The sequence below is a fragment of the Sinocyclocheilus anshuiensis genome, unplaced genomic scaffold, assembly GCF_001515605.1.
Source record: "Sinocyclocheilus anshuiensis isolate Anshui unplaced genomic scaffold, SAMN03320099.WGS_v1.1 scaffold694, whole genome shotgun sequence".
NCBI lineage: Eukaryota > Metazoa > Chordata > Actinopteri > Cypriniformes > Cyprinidae > Sinocyclocheilus > Sinocyclocheilus anshuiensis.
This window is the reverse complement of record NW_015542477.1, coordinates 1,256,872-1,276,830: the sequence shown is the minus strand read 5'-3', so window position 1 is coordinate 1,276,830 and position 19,959 is coordinate 1,256,872. Positions and strand designations below refer to the sequence as shown.

The 19,959-nt window shown below is 41.7% G+C and overlaps 1 protein-coding gene across 7 annotated transcripts in view; it reads left to right on the top strand.

Annotated features, from left to right (window-relative positions):
• The window catches only part of LOC107693947 (autism susceptibility gene 2 protein-like), a 391,097-nt gene extending 371,379 nt beyond the window's left edge, over window positions 1–19,718 (top strand). For 3 of the 7 annotated variants that reach the window (XM_016493519.1, XM_016493517.1, XM_016493522.1), the window contains 13 exons: window positions 9,268–9,802; window positions 10,635–10,912; window positions 11,100–11,332; window positions 12,881–12,925; window positions 13,834–13,929; window positions 14,244–14,315; window positions 14,602–14,631; window positions 15,099–15,170; window positions 15,382–15,523; window positions 15,907–15,987; window positions 16,453–16,536; window positions 16,775–17,024; window positions 17,246–19,718. In XM_016493519.1, the coding sequence (XP_016349005.1) occupies window positions 9,268–9,802; window positions 10,635–10,912; window positions 11,100–11,332; window positions 12,881–12,925; window positions 13,834–13,929; window positions 14,244–14,315; window positions 14,602–14,631; window positions 15,099–15,170; window positions 15,382–15,523; window positions 15,907–15,987; window positions 16,453–16,536; window positions 16,775–17,024; window positions 17,246–18,467 (3,140 nt within the window). In that variant the 3' untranslated portion in view covers window positions 18,468–19,718. Of the gene's footprint in view, window positions 1–1,084; window positions 1,159–9,267; window positions 9,803–10,634; window positions 10,913–11,099; window positions 11,333–12,880; window positions 12,926–13,833; window positions 13,930–14,243; window positions 14,316–14,601; window positions 14,632–15,098; window positions 15,171–15,381; window positions 15,524–15,906; window positions 15,988–16,452; window positions 16,537–16,774; window positions 17,025–17,245 lie in introns of those variants that run through there. The other 4 variants (XM_016493523.1, XM_016493521.1, XM_016493520.1 and 1 more) reach the window with 4 other exon arrangements.
• Window positions 19,719–19,959: the final 241 nt, after the last annotated feature.

Below are 19,959 nucleotides of genomic sequence, written 5' to 3'. Positions count from 1 at the left end.
GCTAGATTAATCGATTCTTGGGATTTAAGAATCGATATCGTTCCATAAAAATGAGAATCGATTAATATCGAGATACCGATATTTTTTACCCAGCCCTAATAAATAAGTACTCTGAAATTGGAATACATTTATATCGGAAGCAGAAAATTATAAATATTTATATAAATATAAAAAAGATGCAAACTGATATGTAATATGCCATTTCATGAATAAATAAAAAGATTCATATTTTTTACATTATAATACAATTTATTTATAATTAATATTATTATTGTCTGCTTTCTATACATTCCTATATACAACTATACAATAATATTTATATTTAAATATATATTAATATAACAATGGGTAAAACTGTGTGTGTGTGTGTGTGTGTGTGTGTGTGTGTGTATATATGGGACATTCTACAGAATTGGTCCAAAGTCAGAGTTGGAAGCGTCTTGAAAAGACCTCCCAATTGAAAGTACCCAATAAATCATGATTTTATATATATTAAGCTTACTAATATACATTATTTTTCATATGCATCTGTTTACATAAGAGATCGCTAGTTTTTCCGTCCTGTTCACGTGTTTTTTTGTTCGGGAGGTTTTGTACTCGTTCAGAAGATGTGTAATAGCGCCCCCGAGTGTATACCAGTGAAAACACGAAAAGCCGTAAAAACTAGTCTTTGGCGGGGAAGCGTTTTCTTTTAAAAGACGAGCTAACTCGTCAATGGCGGGGAAAGAGTTAAATATTATTGTGGGTTTCAATAGATAATAGAAGGATCTTAATAAACATCTTAATAAAAAGCTTAATAAAAGATTTGAATACTTAAATGCTTTTTAAATGTGTTTTTTGATTGTGGGACAGGCCCACAACCTTACCTGTTGTTTGAAGCACCACTAATTGTCATTGTCACTAATTGTCATCTGTTGTATTGGCCAACATTTATTTTCGTGTGTGTTTATGCGCCCAGTGGGGTTGTTATTAGTCTCTGTAGGTGATGTCACACTCTGATCCCCACCTTCTTAAACACTATGGTACAACCCACTGGGTTAAACCACTTGCGGCTGGGGCCAAATGAAGCTGTGTGTGTCATTCAACCACTGCACAGGACACTAGTTATATGGCAGGGTAAAACAGCCATCACAAGCAGCAGGTGGACCTGCTAAATGGGTAGGTGTGTGTATGAATATATCTCTGCTGGTGTGTTCCTTTATGATACTGAGTTTAGAGCTACTTCATTAGTTCATGAATCACTGAAATAGCAACAAGGAGATAAGGTGATGGAAAGACTCTGACTTCCATTCCATTCAGTTACTGGCAGTAAACAGGTGTCTTGTAATCCTTTTTGTAGAATAAGCAGGGTGTACATATCAGTTATGGTGTGCTCACCATCTGCTAGTGTGAAAGTGTGTGTGTGTATACTTTGAACACTGCAACTGCAACAGGATCTTGCTACAACTGTCTCACTTTTTACAGTGGGCATCTGTTCGACATAATGCTCTTGTGTCCTCTATTAAAATCTTTGATGACTACAAGGTCACATGGAGACTCACAGTTCAGGTTTGGTTCCTCAGTGGATGCCGACTTGTATGGTAACAGATATTTACAGTCCTGCCTGCATTTACCACAGCATTAGTTACCTGCTTTTTCAGAAAGAGATAAGAGGGTTTGTTTAACAGAGAATGCCTGTAAGAGGTCTAGACAGATGAATATGTTTTTTTTTGCATGTGACCTCTGATGTGTCAGATTAATTCTAAGGGTGGAACTAAAATGTGCTTTCAAGGTCATAGATAGTGCGAACTTCTTATCCTTGGTCTAGACATTAAAATATAGCCTAAATGTTGTGCTCGCTGACAGAAGGCGTGCAGCTAAAATAGGAAGGTGTAGTGCTGATAGACAGGACTTTGACTCCCTCATCACCTCTTTCTCTTTTTGTTTTCCATGAGTGTGTAAGTCTTCTCGGAGGCTGACTGTGCTGCTGGTGTTTTGTCTGTTCCGGCATGTTTACATCAGTATTCACTATCACTGCAGCTGCTCTTTGAACAGCTGAATCATCTGCATTTCACAGTCAGATGTAACAATTTCCCTTCATTCAAAACAAATTACAGAGCTATAATTTTGTGAACACTCAAGTATAGTCTTTGCTTGTTGTGCTAGGCTTAATGGCTGATTTAAATTCAAGAGTGTATGATGGACAGAAGTACAGTCCACTCAGTAAATCATTCTCTTATGTACCTGTGTATCATTTGTTCAACTGTTAAACACTGAAAATGAGTCTTTCTACAATCTGGAAAACATTAACATTAAGCATAACTTTGAAGTGAATATAAATTGCCGTTTGCATCTTATTTTACTTAATGTGAAGTATATCTAAGTGAAACAGGTTGTTCAACAACAGGGCAGGAATTGATTTTATCCATCAGGAATTGATTTGATCATAAAAAAATTCTAGATGTCAGTGGCCTGTACTTCTGTCCCTCAGCTTTATTTTTATCCAGGGTCAAATTAAATATGGGTTTTATACAGAATAAGGTCTATAGTTACTGGTGAAAAAAGACTGAGTTATGCCTTTTCCTTGAGTGACTCTATACACTTGCAGCAAGTGTGTTAACACCCTTCTGGGTTGCGTGTGTGTGTGTGTGTGTGTGTGTGTGTGTGTAACACATTCCCAGTTGCTGTCAGAGCATTCTCTGGTTTCAATGTGTGCACATGATCTCAGTCCTCAGGGATATATAAAGATTTGTTCTCAGAGGGATCAACACTGTCCTCGCCATGGATGAAATCTATCCTTCTGCCAGAGCCTAACCAGCCTCTATCTTACACACACACATGGACTCCTTAACATACTCTGAAATGTAGATCTGCCATGGGCCCCATGATCAGAGAGAAAGTTTGAGAAAGACACAGAGGATGTGTTTTCAAGACCTGGTGACATGATTGCCTAGACTTTTGGGCATCATAGGCATGTTCAGACTAACTAGACTCAAATCTGATACATTGAGACGTGATATCTGGGGTGCTAAAAAGCAAGTGTTCAACAGAGACCGAAAGCAAATGTAGTAACAACAGCAGGAGCTTGCCAGCTTGGAGCAGAGGCAGTGAAAAGCAACGTGTGACAGAGTGAATGAGGTGTGTGTGAGAATGAGCTGACGGTAATGTGTTTGTGAGGGTGGGATGGGTAGTAGTAGTTGTGTGTGTGTTCTCAGGACCCCAGGGAGCAGTGTGTCTGTCACAAGTGCTTAGAAAAACATCTCTGTGTTAATCACAGTAATTACAGCAGATTGACCAGCTTTAAACAGCGGCAGCGGCAGTTACCACCTTAGCCATCTGTGGGAGATGAATCCTCACACATCCACTGAACTGAACAATCACACAGATTCACACACATCCATAAAAGCAACAAACACAGCACAAGGTGCTGAGTGCAGAGTGAATTGTGACACTAAATGGGCGGCCAATATAAACACCCAGACATCTGCTGTCGTGTTTGCTCAGTCTCCTCAAAAATGTCCCATGTATGCTCAGAATGGCATGTCGGGTTTAGTTTGTTTGTCTCTTGTGAATCTGTATGCCAGTTGATTTCCTCTTTTAGATTATCGCTGACGTGATGAAGTATTCATGATCTCACATGATAACCATGAGGGTCTTCTATTTACAAACATGCTCTGATTGGTCCGTTACACGGGACCCTACCTGTCACTATATGACCATTCTCCAGCTGTGTCGGTCACTGATTTAAAAAGGATTTTCAGAAAAAATAACTACAGCCCTGTTTAATGCCGTTAGGATGGAGTCCCTGAGTATTTGCAGCATTAGCTCACTCTGATATTGAATGCGTAATGAAGACTCCTGGGTCAGCAGCCTGCCTGAGTGTGCAAATAACAGCGGTTTTCTGCATTTTTGTGTGTGTGTGTATGTAATTGGCATGGGGATAATGTGGCGGCTTGCCTTTGTTTGTGTATGATCTTGCATGTGTACATGACAGATGTGGCCACTGTCAGCTGGGATTAGTCTGTCAGCACCTCAATCACAAGTTGTGTTAGCATTCCCAGTTCATATTTAAAGCCATAGTATATCAGCTTTCCATCTGCTGAAAATATATTAAAGCGTGTTTCTGTGTGCATGAGCTGGCAGTTTCTTTTTATTGCATCACCTGCAGCTGTGCTCTCAAATCAGTGTTTTACTGTTGATTACATCAAGCGATGTTCTTTTAAATGGCCCTGTTAACAGGTTTGTTTTTTTTCCAAACACCTGTTCTGAACACCTGCACAGGTGCACCGTTACTGTAGTATAAGCATGACAGCTGTTGAGTTCAGCAGCTTCTTATTGCATAATGACATCCTCTTCAGTTAGGAATTTCTGCCTTACGCTAATCTATTTGTGATGCAAGATGTTTACTCTGGTATTAGGAGAGATAAAGTCATTGATGAGAGATGAGAGACTTCAAAGACAATAAGAATAGCCCACTGCTGCTGTCATCATCAGGTTTGAGCTGGTTAAAATTGTTAATCTCTGAAACATGAAGATGTGAGGCTGCATGCTTGTTGCTACTGCATTGTTTTAGCCATGGCTTTGAAGCTGCCCTCTGTGGTCCTTACATCATCTTTCTGTAAAGCCCCCTGTCCTCTGGTCTGCTCCGAGTGATCACAAATAGCCATGTCTAAGCTGTTACCAACGGGCTGAAGTCTCAGCTCAGCTGATTTGACAGTAAAACGGTTGTCAGGCGGAGAAGACGTGCAGATCTGTCAGTTACAATGAAGGAAAGAGTTTAACACAGGCCTGGGGGCACTGAAGGAAGGCCCCATAACCCCAGACCTCATCTCTGGCTTGACAGGAGTATGTGGGCTATTTCAGGGCGGAAGGGATGTAAAAGTGTCAGTGTAACAGCATGACTGGCATTTTCCAGAAGGATAGGTTATCGGCACATACCACCCAGGGAGGCCCAGTATCCTGGTATAAGTATACTTACAAATGGCATCGCGCAAGCTTATTTAGAGAGGCAGAATTCAAAGCACACTTTGTTCACTTCAATGTTCGTGCTGTTGTTTGTGCAGAACTGCATCAAGTAGTCAAACTACGATCAAATAGTGACTGGGTAGTCAACTAGTCAACTAGTAAGTTTTTTTCTGATGGCAGTGAGCATTTAAATGAGGCAGGTGCACTTGGATGGGTTAAATGCAGAGCACAAATTCTAAATATGGGACACCATACTTGGCCTCACGTCCTTTCCTTTCCTTAAATGCTTTGATGATTATATACCCAGAGACTCCTAAAATCAAAATGAAATGAAAATTAAATCTAAATGAAATCCATTTCTCTCACACACATACTTGCGCTTATCGATATTCTTGCCTTTGCCTTAATTATTTCTCAGTGTAATAAAAGCACTTTTTTAAAAATTGGTAAATAATGCATTTTTCAATTATACTTCACAGACAAAACATTTGTTATCATTCTGCTTTGAATTACAGCATCGAAATCGAATCAATTCCGATTCCAGAATCAGATACTTGTTGTCAAATTAAAATTTCGATTCCGCCTATCGATTCCTATGCGCTTTTTTTTTTGCCATCTGCCAGGACCTTGCTCGCTAATCTAAGCGCTCCAAAGTTTGGCTACATTTGTGATCAGAAACCAAAAAAGCTAAATATAATATGTGAGATAGCTAAACATGTTGCAAGAGAGGTGTCACCACCAACATGACAAAGCACTTTTAATTTAATAGATCGTTAAAGATCGCGAACGCGATTCAAACACCAATGTGATTCTATTCCTAAATTACAATGATTCGTCTTATATTCCTCAACCTTTGACATGTGCGATCAATGTTGTGATCACTTGGTTCGTCCGTGAAACATTTAAATTTGAACATTCAAATCACAGAAGTACTGAGATAAAAGTTTATAGTTCAGATATAAACTGTGTGTACGGTGTTTATGTGTAGCGATTAAAATAGAGTAACTCACCTTTTAAAAGTAATTTGAAGAAATTTGACACTTCAAATTAAGATTTATCGATTACATTGTTACACCAGTAGGTGGCGAAAAGGGGCTGTTAAAATGTATTTGTCTTTGAAGAGATTCATTCAAGAATGCTCATTCATCCAGTAATGAAACAAGTACATCTTGAGTGAGTCATTTAATCATTAATTCATAAATTACATGTGATTTTGTTTAGTTTTCTAATGTTTTTTCTTCAGAATCATGAGAACCACAACTTCCATTGGGGAAAAAAAAGAAGAAGAAAAACTCAATTTATCCAGAATCATGCAGTTCTATTTTGCACACAAACAGCTCTTAAAGAGTACAGTTTTTATGTAGCCTGTTGATTTTTGTTCATGGTATTCAGCTCGAATAAATGGTTTGCAAAAAAGAGACACAGGATACATGTTTGATATCATTATTTAATCACATTGGAATCTAAACTGGGAATCGAAAATAATCGGAATCGGAATTGATAAAATTCAAACGATACCCCTACTAGTAAGGCTTTTGAATTCGAACTGTTCCTGGGTAAATTTGTTTGAGATAAACCTTATGCACAGGCAATGTTAATGGCTTCATCTTGGTGAGCTTCCATATAAGTATTTTGGTGCAGACGTGGGTTCAATTTACCACAAAGTTTGGATAGAGTGAAAGATGACTTCAGAACTCAGCACCAATCCATATGAACGGGGAATCATGGTACAGTTTGTAAATGCTGTGAACACAATCTGGAAGTAGCTGCTGTTGATCAAATGTATTTGACATCCTTAGTGATGAAATGTGAAAGCAGAGGGAAGATAAAAATGTTTAATTGGTTTGGCCACCTTTTGTGCACTGTGTCTTTAATTGATATATAATATAAAAAACTGATTGAGTTTGTGTTTTTACATGATTGCCATGTTATTAAACAGGATTAATATGTTTGATTTGAGTCAACATCGAGTATGTTTACATGGACAACAATACTCCGAATTTAATACGATTAAGACAATACTCTGATTAAGAATCTACCATGTAAAAAAGCAACTCATGTAAACACCATAATCATAATATTGTCTTATTTAGAATAAGGTAAATAATTAGATTACTGATGTCCATGTAAACGTAGTCATTGTGGCCTCACCCAAGTTGTCTCATGTTTAGCTCCTTTCTAGACAGAATTTGGCTTAATACATCCTAATTTGTCCAGAATATATTTGTTCCGTCTATTTTATTTATCATTCTCACTTTTAGCTAGCTATAGAATAATAAAATCCTTAGAATTCATAGCAGTGATAATATGCAGACTTGGTATGTAAATGAATGTGGAAAAATGTGGATAATATCTGTTCTATTCTGTTTTCCACTTTTGTTTGAGTGCTCCAGACTCTGGTTTTTAGCAGCTGAATATGTTCTTTCAGAGTGGACTCCCCTCAGGATAATGAGCTGTGTTTTGCTGTCCGTCGAGACCTCACCCAAGCACACTGCTCCAGGAGCCTTGTAGACCTTAATCCTGTTCAAAAACACACACACATATACATAAACATTGTGTGATCAGATGAGAACTTTGCAAAGTCCGCCTCTCCGCCTCCCCGGCTGCCATTTGGAATAAAAATCACCTCTCTTCACTCTTTTTTGGTGAGGTGAGAGAAAGCTGCATTTATTTGTTTCCAGGGATCAAGGAGACTTGACAAATTAACTCCCCAGGGAGGAGAAACACACTTCTCCTCCGCTCCCTGCCTGGCCCTGGAGTCTTCATTACGGGAAGAATAAGCAGTGTTTTCACTCTCCGTCTTGTTTTTTTTAGGCATGTTAGTACATTGAGAGAGTTGCTCAAGGGAGGAGCAGCAGAGCTCTCTGTGGTTCAGCCTTTTAGAAGAGCTTTGGATATTTTCCATCAAAAAGAAGGCCACACTGCAGGAAAGAGAGCGAGGGAGATGGGCAACCACGCTTTTGTGTGTCTAGTAAAGAGACCACGTCTGTCCTTACATGTCATGTCAGTCGATGACGGCCTACTGGAGCTATATAATCTGAAGGGAACTCATTTATAAAAGCCCTTGTTCTGACACAAACAAGTGTGAAAGGCTTTTCTTTGAGTGCTGTTAGCCCTCACGGCCTTAAATCCAGTTATTCAGGCAGGATAAAGGTTGACTTATTGCACCCTCTAGACGGCTTGTTTCTGACCTGGGAGGCTGAACTGCCCTTGTTTGTTTGTGTGCTTAGAGTGCCAGAACCAGGGGGTATTGAGCCATGGGTCAAATGAGGTAGCCTACATCTCTTCAATGGGTATATTTTTCGGTCTGCGGCGTACGCATTGAAATTATCAGTCTTTGTGTGTGTGCATTTAGTTTGTTCATTTGCGTGCATGTATATGCATACATATGAGTGTTTGTGCATACGTGTGTCTTGCCTCCCCCATGTCTCATGGCAGATGTTTGAGACAAACAAATTCCCCAGGGGTGCCTTGTACTCCCAGTTTATTGATCTTTATCTGGTAGAGTGCTGCAGGCCAGACTGACCCTTAATGATTGCATCACACACACTACCTCTCAGCTGCACCCTGGGACCTTATGCTCTGAGCTGGGCCCCGTGGGCCACTGCGTTGGGAGGCCCCTAGGCCCATGAGAGAAGGATCAGCAATCCATGGGGGTTCTGTTATAACAAGGTCCCCAAAACCTATGGGATGCTCATTCAGCATCTCTTGCTGCGGGCGATGGAGAGGCCTGGCTGGGTGTGAAGAGATAGAAAAGACAGATGGGTGTGGTTCCCTCCGAGGCAAACAGATAAAGGAGTTATGCATGCACTGTGATCCCCCATGAGTCTTTGGTCCCAGAGAATACACTGAACCTTGGTTTACAGTCTCTTTCTCTTTCTTTCTCAATCATGGAGTGCATTTATTTGTACAATAAAACACTAATATCCACTTTTAGGTGTGCCGGTCAGGTTTTCCTTAGACAATTTATTACCTTTCCCTAATAAAAAACATTAAGGCATTCACATGAACTGACATGTTGGCTTGTTAGGCTCTAATTCTTCATGATGATTGTATATTAGGTCTCAGAATCAGGTTATGAGGAAGATGCATGTTTGGCCTGGCAGAGTAGAATTATGAATTCATTTTGCTATTTTAAAAACACTGAAGCAGCAATAAAGACCTGCCTTTGAGAGTAAATCAGTTTTCTGTGTAAAAATTGTTTCCTTAGTTTAACATTTTTTTTTGTGTTAAGTCAGCTGATAGACCTGATCTCCATAATATGTTTGCATATGTGGGTTCTGAAACACTCAGTTTTTTTTTTTTGTTTTTTTGTCTCTTCAGTTCCAGATTTTAGCATTGACACGCTCTCCAATGCCAGCCAGGAGCTGAGAGGCCTGGGCATTCCCAAGGTGTCAGGCCTAGAGCGCAGTCAAGAGAAGAGCCAGGAGACGTCCCGTGAACTCTCCTTGGCCACTCCCTCACTGGTGCCCACTTCTCATCCCAAACCTCCCCTCCCCGCCCCACTTCACGTCCAGCTGCCCCCCTCCAACCGGGGGTTACCCTTGCCCCCAAGCCCAGCCCAAACCCAGCACCCTTGCCCAGAGCGTCCACTGAGACTACTGTCACCCCCTACCACCCTGCCTCAAACCCAGGGCCAAGAGCCCTCTCAGGCACCCCCAGCCCAGCCTCAGCACCCACCTGAGCCTCCACTTCACCCAAGGCCACCTCGAACTCCAAGCATCTATCACCACCCCCCATCACCAGCGCTACCGACCCAGCAGAACCCCACCCAACCTGTGCAGCACAGACCGCCCTCACGGTGCCATCCGCGGCCAATCTCGGCCTACAGCAGCAGCCTTACCCTCAACGGCCTGAGGTGAGTGGGAAGCAAATGGGTGTAATGGAGTTAAATATAAAAGCACAGCTTAGCAGGAAGTGATTGTTACACTGTAACACACTGATTGAAAAGCTGTTCAGAGCCCCAGCTCTTAAATACTGTAGCGGAACAGCGTGATTTCTGTATTAAAATGTAAAATGTATCAATCCTCCAGTAAACATGAGCCATAAATCCCTGTTTGTACGTGTTTGTGTGTGAGTGTGTGTGTGCCTGACAGCACCGCAGAGAGAACCCCAGCTGAGAGATTAGACGGTTTGATTCATTCCCCTCCCACGTCGATGCTGCTGCTGCCTTGTAGCTGGCGGCGACTTGTAGATAACATTTCCTCTGCTCGACTCAGACACCCCACTATCCCGCAGAGAAGCAGAACTTCCCCTCCCTCCTCTCGCCCTTCTCCGCCGTCCTTTAGATTTGTTGCGTAGTCCACCCTGCGCAGTATCTTGCCATTGGACTGCTGATGATAATTATACTTTGTGTTATTCTGTATGTGCGCAGCTTTTAATATGAATATAATTAGCATTTAAATGATTACTTAGCCTGTAAATTAGCTCTTTGTTAGATTGTGTATGACTCTGATAAATACTTGAGCGTGTACGGCTGGGAAATCCCTCCAGGAATAACACATTCTTCAGAGCTGTATCCACACTTTCCAGGTTTCTGAAACTGGATCCTTTTGCTAAATTTATAGCAGACACTTTCCACTCTTAAAGCAATTTAGTGAACAAAGGAGTTTTGTGATTATAGGTTGGAAAGGGAGATCTCTTTTATACAGGCACGTTTTTACAATAGTTTATTCTCTCTTTCTTCACAGCAGCAGTCGAAGCAGCACTCCAGGGAAGACCCCGGGTCCCTCTCCAGCCCCTCATTTACACCATCACCAACCTGCCCCCACTGGGGCAGCAGCCTCCTTCCCCCTGCCCCTGCCGGCAAACCCCACGGCTTCGCACACCTTCCCCCCCTCCCAGCCGCCCTCCACTCTTCCTCATCACACCAATATGTTTGCGTCGCCTGCTGCTCTGCCTCCACCTCCTCCTCTCACCTCAAACACTCTGCCGGTCCCCGGACACCCAGCTGGGAGTGCCTACTCAGGTACCAATCTTTCATCCTTTAATGCCTAATCAGATATTATTGCCAGCTGTTGAATCATGTAATTATCACCAATACCAATATGGTTCTCTCTGCATTTAGATAAACACTTCTAAAAAAAAATGGGCTCTTGTAAAGTAACTATTCAAATGTGTGTTTTTAAAACTTCTCGTATTTTTTCTTCTCCCAGAACAAGACCTTCTCCGGCAGGAATTAAACACTCGTTTCCTGGCATCTCAGAGTGCTGATCGCGGGGCATCATTGGGCCCCCCTCCATACCTGCGGACTGAGTTCCACCAGCACCAGCACCAGCATCAGCACCAGCACACACACCAACACACACACCAGCACACCTTCACTCCTTTCCCCCACGCCATCATGCCCACGCCTGCACCGCCCATGGTGCGTACCCCAGCCAGAAATGTGAGGATAAGTGGAACACAACTCTATCAAAAAATTAATAATAATTGTGGTGATGGATGGATGACTATACACCTTATTTTTAACGTAAGAGCGGGAGCGGCCTTTGATAAATTGTGCAAGGTTTCCGGTATCATTTGCTTTTAGATATTTTACCTGTCTATTATGCTGCTTGATATTGCAAACTGATTTTTGTGATCATATCATTTTAATTCATTATTATAATAAATACACTGGTTTATAGCACAAATCATTTTATAGTTTAGTTATTTACCTTTAGAGGCTAATGAATCGGAAGTCTTGCACATTCAAAGAAGATAGCTTATTTCCGCACTGCAAAATAAGGTGGAGATCTCAGTGAACATCTATTTTATACATGTATACACATTAAAATCAAATGCGTGTATACAAGATACAGGGTTCCCACGGTCATGGAAGTTTGTATGATGTGTCTTTTTAATTAATTATTCAGGCCGGTTCACAAATGATGATTTATAAAAATCAAATCCATCAAAATGATTTGTAAAAATCCCCATTGAGTCATCAGAGATGACTGGAAGAAATCAATGGTCAAAAACTGTGGGAATGCTGTAGGTAACTACTAAATTTGTGCATGTGTACCGACTGCTGAATTCTAAACTTGTGCAGTACAGTATGCTGATTCAGTAAACACTAGAAGCCATGGCAGTGGCTCGCTCTCTCAATTGTAACCATGTGTTTCTCTCTCGCCACAATGTGGCTTTTTTTTTGTTGGAAAACTGCTGTTTTTCTCTGGCATGCTTCACCACTCTCTGTTCTCTGCCCTGATTTTCAAATTGGCAGTCAGAGCCACTGGGGATACATTTTTGTTCCAGCCAAGCATTGAGAACTTAATACTAGTTTATTCATTCCCAGTTTAATGACATCATTTTGGTCTGATGGAGTTTTGACTGAGGGCTTTTGCTTGGCAGGCAGCAGAGCTGATTAGTGAGTTGAGGCTTCATACAGACACTCCCACACACAGCTCGACGGTAACCACACTGCCCACAGAGGCTTAAAAGCGGCTTTTGAACCATTCCAGACTCAAAGACCTCTGAGAATGGCGCTCTGTTAGCTAATGAGAGTATAAAACTAGTTTGAGAGCCACATTGTTTACTCGCGAGTGGGAAACATTCTCTCTGGATCCAGATTAGACCACTCAAACCTTGTTAAATGAGCTGTTTATAGAACTATTTTTAGACAGCCGAATGGCTTCTATTTGACCATTCACAGAATTGCTGAGTAATACACATTAACAAGAGAAAGACCTTGTCATAATTCACTGTAAGTTGCAAAACGACAGCCTGGACGGGGCCAGCAGAAATAATGCAGGCCTATTTTCTGTGCCAACATTCATTAATCAGGGCAGAGACCATTTTACTGCCAACCAAACACTTTTCTGGAGAGCACATTAAAGCATTTGGTATTTGTTTTGAGCCTCGTGACTCCATAAGATATTTGTCAGGAGTAAATTGTTTATAGGCCTGAAGCACTCCTGTGTGTATTGAGCTCTGTTTCTCCTTTTCTCCACAGTTCGACAAATATCCCACTAAAGTCGACCCCTTCTACAGACACAGCGTGAGTACCTGTCATGTTTTTGGCATTTGCTGTGGTAGCTTTTTTCTTCTTCCTTAGAGTAGTGGTTTTTGTCTTTTTTAATTTGTGCTCCAATAATTTAATTTCATCATACTTGGCATTATGGGTGTTGTAAGCAATAGGGGCAATAAGAAATCCATCCATAATTATATCTACAATATGCTTAAACTGCTTTAATGTTTTTATAAAAACCATTACTATCATAAGTAATATACTACTGTAATATTATTACTTTTGTAATGCGTTACTCCCAACACTGTTAACCACACATTTTATTAAGCAAATTGGCTGCAAGATTTTTTTTTTTCTATTGAAATGCCTCGCTGGATACTGTGGGGATCTTGTTAGAGATAAAATGCGTTTCATTCTACCCGCCTGTCCAACAGGTTAATGCAACTTTAATTTATTTGATCTCTGCCCTTTAATTACAGAGTCGCCATTTAGCAATGATTCATTTGTGACACCCACCCTTGAACACACACACTGTTATAATTACATGTATTATGCAGTGCGCTGTGATAATAACAGTCATTGCTATCAGAGCTGGTTTAGAGGGTGACCCATATTGTAAATTCATCTCACCATTAATCTTTGTTTAATGTCACAACAGCTGCAGGTCAGATGAAGGTTGTATCATTATATGCAGCAGAATAAATGATTTGTAGTTTCATTCTTTTATTCATTCATAGAGAAAAACTAAGCATAAATCGTTGTGAATTATTTTCACATGGTGTGTATTTTCATATTATGCAGCATGTGTGTATTGTGTAGATGTTAGTTTGTACAGGCACCTGCAGACTCCGGCCTCACTGTATAACTGTAAACAGCTGACACGATCAAACAGGAACCTCGCGGAGTAACTGTGTCTTGTATCCTTTTTCTTTTCTCAGCTGTTCCACTCTTACCCCCCAGCGGTGTCTGGTATTCCGCCCGTCATCCCACCGATGGGGCCCTTCGGATCTTTGCAGGGAGCGTTCCAGCCCAAGGTATCACAATATCAAATGCTAAATGTTAGAATGTCGAGACTACTCCCAAAACTAACCTTCTGTGCTGTTCCAAATGTACTCCTGCACACATGGAACGGATCTAGCTAAATATAAACAGATCTCACAGTCGGTTTCTTCTTTAATGTTATCTATAGGTACAGTATAAATAGAGAATCAATTACAGACGTTTTCTTAAGATATACCGTCTGGTGATGTACCACACAGTAATCCTAGAGTACGTGAGATATTACTGGATGGTTTAGGTATCGTGTGATTGGCTGAAAATGCTTATGTTTTGTCTTTTTGTACTACAGACCTCAAACCCTCTAGACGTGGCAGCCAGGCCTGGAGCCGTCCCACACACACTCCTTCAGAAAGACCCTCGGGTACACACCCCAAACACAACTTTTTGTTGAACTAGTGCTGAATGACACTACGGGCAAACGCGTTATACTGTTGTCCACATTGGTATGCAGACAGTGATAGGAAGGGGAATACTCTGAATTCTGGCCTAATTATTCCACGAAATGCTTCATTAGAAAGGGAAATTGTAACATTTTAATTTGGTCAGTGATGAAGTGATGCTCGGATGCTAATTAAAAGTCCTGAGTGACAGCTTTGTGTCCCTAATCTCTCTCACTCGCGCTCTCTCTTTTTCCCTCTTCTCTCTAGCTGACAGATCCGTTCCGGCCGGTTCTCAGGGTAAGACTGCTTTATCAGTTATTCGGTTTGTTTCCCCACAGGACTCCGCAGGAAATAGAGTAAAAGCTCATTACAGTTTAATCCCACCTTACACCGAGCACCTGCCTTCCGCTCTGCAGCCTCTTTAATTAGCTGTGCGCTGGGACTCGACGGTCTCATCTCAGAGTCTATAGGAGACGCTATATGACTCCCTTATCACTGAAAACACTTTGTAATGACATTTTCCCTAATTAATTTGCAACTGTGCCCAAAACATAGGAGAACGCAAACACACTTAATATCAACGTTCCAAGTTAAATTTCACTTTAAAATGTTCAACTTTACATAAAATTGCAAATAATATTTTCAGATGTACCCAATATTCTGTCATAGAAGTGTTTAAAAGTTTTAAAGGAATAAAATGAAACTAGCATGAACGTAGTCATGTCTGAACATGAAAATCTTACCTCGTCTTTCTGTCTCCACAGAAACCAGGAAAGTGGTGTGCTATACATGTCCATATAGCCTGGCAAATTTACCACCACCAACAGAAAGTAAAGGTGAGATTTGCATACATAACCTGATTTGACTTTTACTGCACCCTCCAATCAGGATCAACATTACATATGCAAAGACATTTTCTTTGTGCCTCTCTTTTTTTCTCCTCTCTGTTAACTCTGATCTGCAGAATTCAATACAGCCTTTTTTTATTTTTGAGGTACTTTGAGAGGGGTATCACATTTGTTCTCTTTTGTGCCTGGCCTTCTCCAGCAGCAGATGCAGGTTGACCCACACAAGCTGGACTTTGGCCTCAAACCAGAGTTCCTAAATCGACCCCCAGGCCCCACCCTTTTTGGAGCTATCCATCACCATCATGACTTGGCACGACCTGCATCGTTTTTCTCAGCAGCAGGTGAGCAGACGATCAAAATCTTAGCAGAGTTGATAGAGATCATGGTCACTATACAGATCAAGAGCAGTGTTTCCAACATCTTTTGGTTAGTCAGCAGCATTGACTATTAGTGATTTTAACAGATTTGATGCATTTGTAACTATGTTAGTTCCAGTTTCTTGATACTCATTACACACCACCTATACTGCAAGCAAGTGAAGTAGCAAAACCTAAATGTTTCCAAATTAAAGCAACAAAGTCAAACAGACCCCACCCCTCAACTGAGCATGTCAGACAAGAGATGTGCAGAGCTGGGAGGCACCAGGACTGCAATTAGGAACCTTGAGCTAGGCTTGCTTTAATTAGATTGAAACAAATTTCATTGTTTTCTGTTTGTGTTTCAGGGACCACGCATCCCTCAGCTGCACCTTTCGGACACCCTCCACATCACCCTAGCAATTTTCTTACCCCAGCACCCCACTTAGGTATAAGTTGACAAGACTCTCACATAGGCACATTCACTTTCCTCCACTAGATGTCACTGTGCAGTCAACAACTGCTTATTCTTGTATTCTAAGGCCCCTGCCAATGTCCTACAGAGTTTGCCCCAACACACTTGCCTGGAAGTTTTTAGTAATCCTGCAGACCTTGATTAGCTGGTTCAGGTGTGTTTAATTAGGATTGGAGCTAAACTCTACAGGATATTGGACAACCCTGGATTAAGGGTTACTGAACACTTCTCTGAAAGTCAGTGGAGGATATACAAATTGCTAAAACATTTATATATCTGTTCATTTTTTTTTGATTCGGTGAGTTTAAAGCTGGTTTATGAAGGGAAGGGAAGGGGGGGGATTTTAAGTCATAACATTCTGTGATGAGGCAAGCTGTACTTCATTGATGGTTCACAACCATTTCATTGACTGATTCCTTGTTCCTGTTGTGACTGACAGAGCCCTTCAACAGACCTTCTTCATTTGGAAGTCTGGCCTCATTAAGCACTGCAGCCTTTGGTGGGCTTGGAAACCCAGCACTTGGTAAGTGCCAATTCATCAGCTGTTTTGTATTAGAAAATTCAACGTAATTCAACATTTTATTATTCAGAAATACAGTACCTTTATATATTTATTTCAGGTATAAGACTAATTGTAGGTTAAAAAAAAAACATTACAACGCATTTAATATTTTGACATCAAAGAGAATGCATGCATGAAATAGAAAAGATCAAGATAAATAAAATCTAACCATGTTTTTTTATTTATTTTTTAATCCCAGCACCCAACTCTGTATTTGGCCACAAAGATGCACACAGTGCACAACAGCACTTCAGCGGACCCCACGAGCCATGGAACAGACTCCACCGGACTCCGCCATCCTTCCCCACCCCACCTCCCTGGCTCAAACCTGGAGACCCTGAACGCAGCGCGTCAGCCAGCTCCCACGAGAGAGAACGAGAAAGGGACAGAGAGAGAGAACGAGACCTGGACAAGAGGGATTCATCAGTCAACAAGGATGATAAAGAGCGGTGTGGATTATATTTACATAGCAGTCACCAGATATCATTTGTCAGTGATTATATATATTTTATTGGCATGTATTTCTGTATAGTCAGCCAGTTATTATTGCAGAATAAACCCAAAGAGAGTCTTGTATCACCCTGAAGAAGTTTATTTCACAATAACGACCAGCTGAATGCTATCCAAAAATATTTTTTTGTCTGATAGTAACAATCCATTTCACCTCTAGGGAACCTGTGGAAAAGAGGCACCAGAATCACCCATCCCCGATTCCTGTTAACCCCCTCACTCTGATGAGTCACACCCGGTCATCTGAGCCCTCCCGGAACCACATCCCTTCTAGTGAGTCTCGGGACAAGGACAAGCCCAAAGATCGCGAGAGAGAACGAGAGCACTCGGACTGGAAAGACTCCAACACGGATGAGCACAAGGTGAAGGAGAATCACCACAGTGACAAAGACAAGGACACTCCCGTCATCCATGATGGCCGGGTTTCTGAAGACAAGTTGGCTAATCGGGTTACAGCATCACCCTACATGCGGCCAGGTGGCATAGATCGGGTGAACGGAGGGCTGACTCGAGATGTTCTGGAGAAGAAGGCCGATATCACCTATGAGAAGAAAAACAGTGAGATAAAGGTGAAAGAAGAGAGGAAAGAGGAGCAGGATGGTCCCACGGAAAGATCCCCGGAACAAAGATCCACACCGCAAGCACCTCCTCCTCCTCCTCCTGTTCTCCACCCTCCGTCTTCAATGCCGGTACCCATGGGCATGGCCAGTATGCATCCCATAAACAGTATCAGTAGTCTGGAGAGGACTCGTATGGTGCCCCCCTTCATGGGTATCAGTCCCATCCCAGGAGCAGAGAGGTTCCCCTATCCCGCCTTTCACTGGGATCCCATGAGGGACCCTTACCGGGGACTTGATATCCACCGGAGGGATCCGTTAGCTCGGGATCTGCTACTGCGGAATGACCCTCTGCACCGTTTAGCAGCACCGCGGCTTTACGAAGCAGAATGCTCGTACCGGGACCGTGAGCCTCATGACTTTAACCGAGACCACCCTCACGGGCTGGCCTTGGAACAGCGGCGGGAACATGAGCGGGCGCACCTAGAGGAGCGGGAACGTCTGCACTTGCTCCGAGAAGACTACGAGCAGGGGCGTCTGCACCCGATGCATCACCCCGCTTTAGATGGACACCTCCCTCACCCAGGTCTCATGGCCCCTGGATTTCCCAGCATGCACTACCCCCGTGTTAGCCCCTCCTCTGCCGTGGCTGCCCAGAATGGAATCCTCAACAAAACCCCTCCCACCGCATCACTCAGTGCCCCGCCCCCTCTTATCCCAACCCTGGGAGCACGTTCCACATCTCCCAGACGGACTACCCCACTCGGCACTGACGTTAGAGACAGACCTCCCTCACACACACACAAAGACATCGAGGCGCGGTGAGACCCCCGATGGACTGTAATGGAACTCAAAAGCAAGCAAGCAAGCACTTGCGGCTGTATCATATTGTGTATTACTGATTGTTTTGTGTTGAGTTTTGTTTTTGTACAAAAGACAGATTTTTCATGCTCTTTTATCCTGTTCGCTCCTGCGTTGATGTGTATTCTTAAGCATGTACAGTACACTGATCTCAAGCAAGTGAACAAGCGCTAGATCTCCAACATGGAAAGATGATCTTAGAATGTACAGGTACCTCAATACATTGCAAAAAGGCAGAACTTGTAGATATGTGTAAAGTTGGTGTGTTTCTGTCCTTGAGGGAAAAAAAATTAAGGTACAAATATGCAAATGGGTGTTATGAAAGCTTTACTTTGAAATGCTGTATATAGTGGGCAGTGATCAAAAGGAGAGCGAGCGCACAGGCTCTGGTTTTAGTTTAATGCTGCATATTGTTTTGGAAGGATCATATTGTCCAAGAGACCACATCCCTTCTTTCAACTATGCAACTCTTGCGTGGGCTCTCTCTATCTGTATCATTTTTCTCTCCTCTAGAGGACAAACAGTCTCTACTGAACCCTCTCTTTCTCCTGGTGGAGCAACAGTACATGCTTACACATTACTCAGATTGTGATGATTCCGAAGGGGCTTTTCTGCAATGAGTTTTTCTCACACATCTGACACACGTTCCCTAACTTTTGATCCAGAAACATGCTTTTGTTCTTCAAGCTATAAAGATCTGTGTTGACAATCCTTACAAATACACCAATATTCGAAATTAAGTTAATTACCTCTAAATCAAAAATTACACATCATGTCGCGAGACAGAAAGCAGGACAATTCTCTATTGGTCTAGTTGTGTATTAAAGTGTTATGTATCTACACAATGATAAAGTGAGTTGTAAGCTATGGACAGTTTGTTTTTATTGAGCAGAGATCTATTTTAGTAGTCCATGGGAGGGATAGTTGTGCGCTTTTTAAACTCTGTGTAATTTAGATGTGCAGTGTTTTTTTTTTCTTTAATTTTCCTCTTCTTTTTTTTTATATCAAACATTAAAATGTCCACTGAAGCAGTAGTGGGTAGTCAATACGTATTGCAAAGAGATTGTAAGAAACTTTTTTGCTGTTTATGTACGTAAAAAATTAAGTCCTTTCTAGATCATGTACAAAAAAAGGGTGAGGCGACCGCATGCTCCTCAGTTAAGCTTGTGTTATGTAAATTGTGCCATGTTATTAAAAAATGTGAACTAATCCGGTCCTAAAGTTTGTTTGTCAATACTTGCCATCAAAAAAAAACTATCAATACACACAAGTAAAATCTGCTAGCAGCATGTAGAGCAAGCAGTAGTATTATTGCTGATGTTTAGGATTAGTGGTTATATTTTTTATATTAGATGCTTTTATTTTTCTGAGCCAACTGATTGGCACCTGGAGACTGATAAAATGGGGGGGGGGGGGCCAAAGAGGGACTAAAGCCCATGTGAAATCAAAATTGACA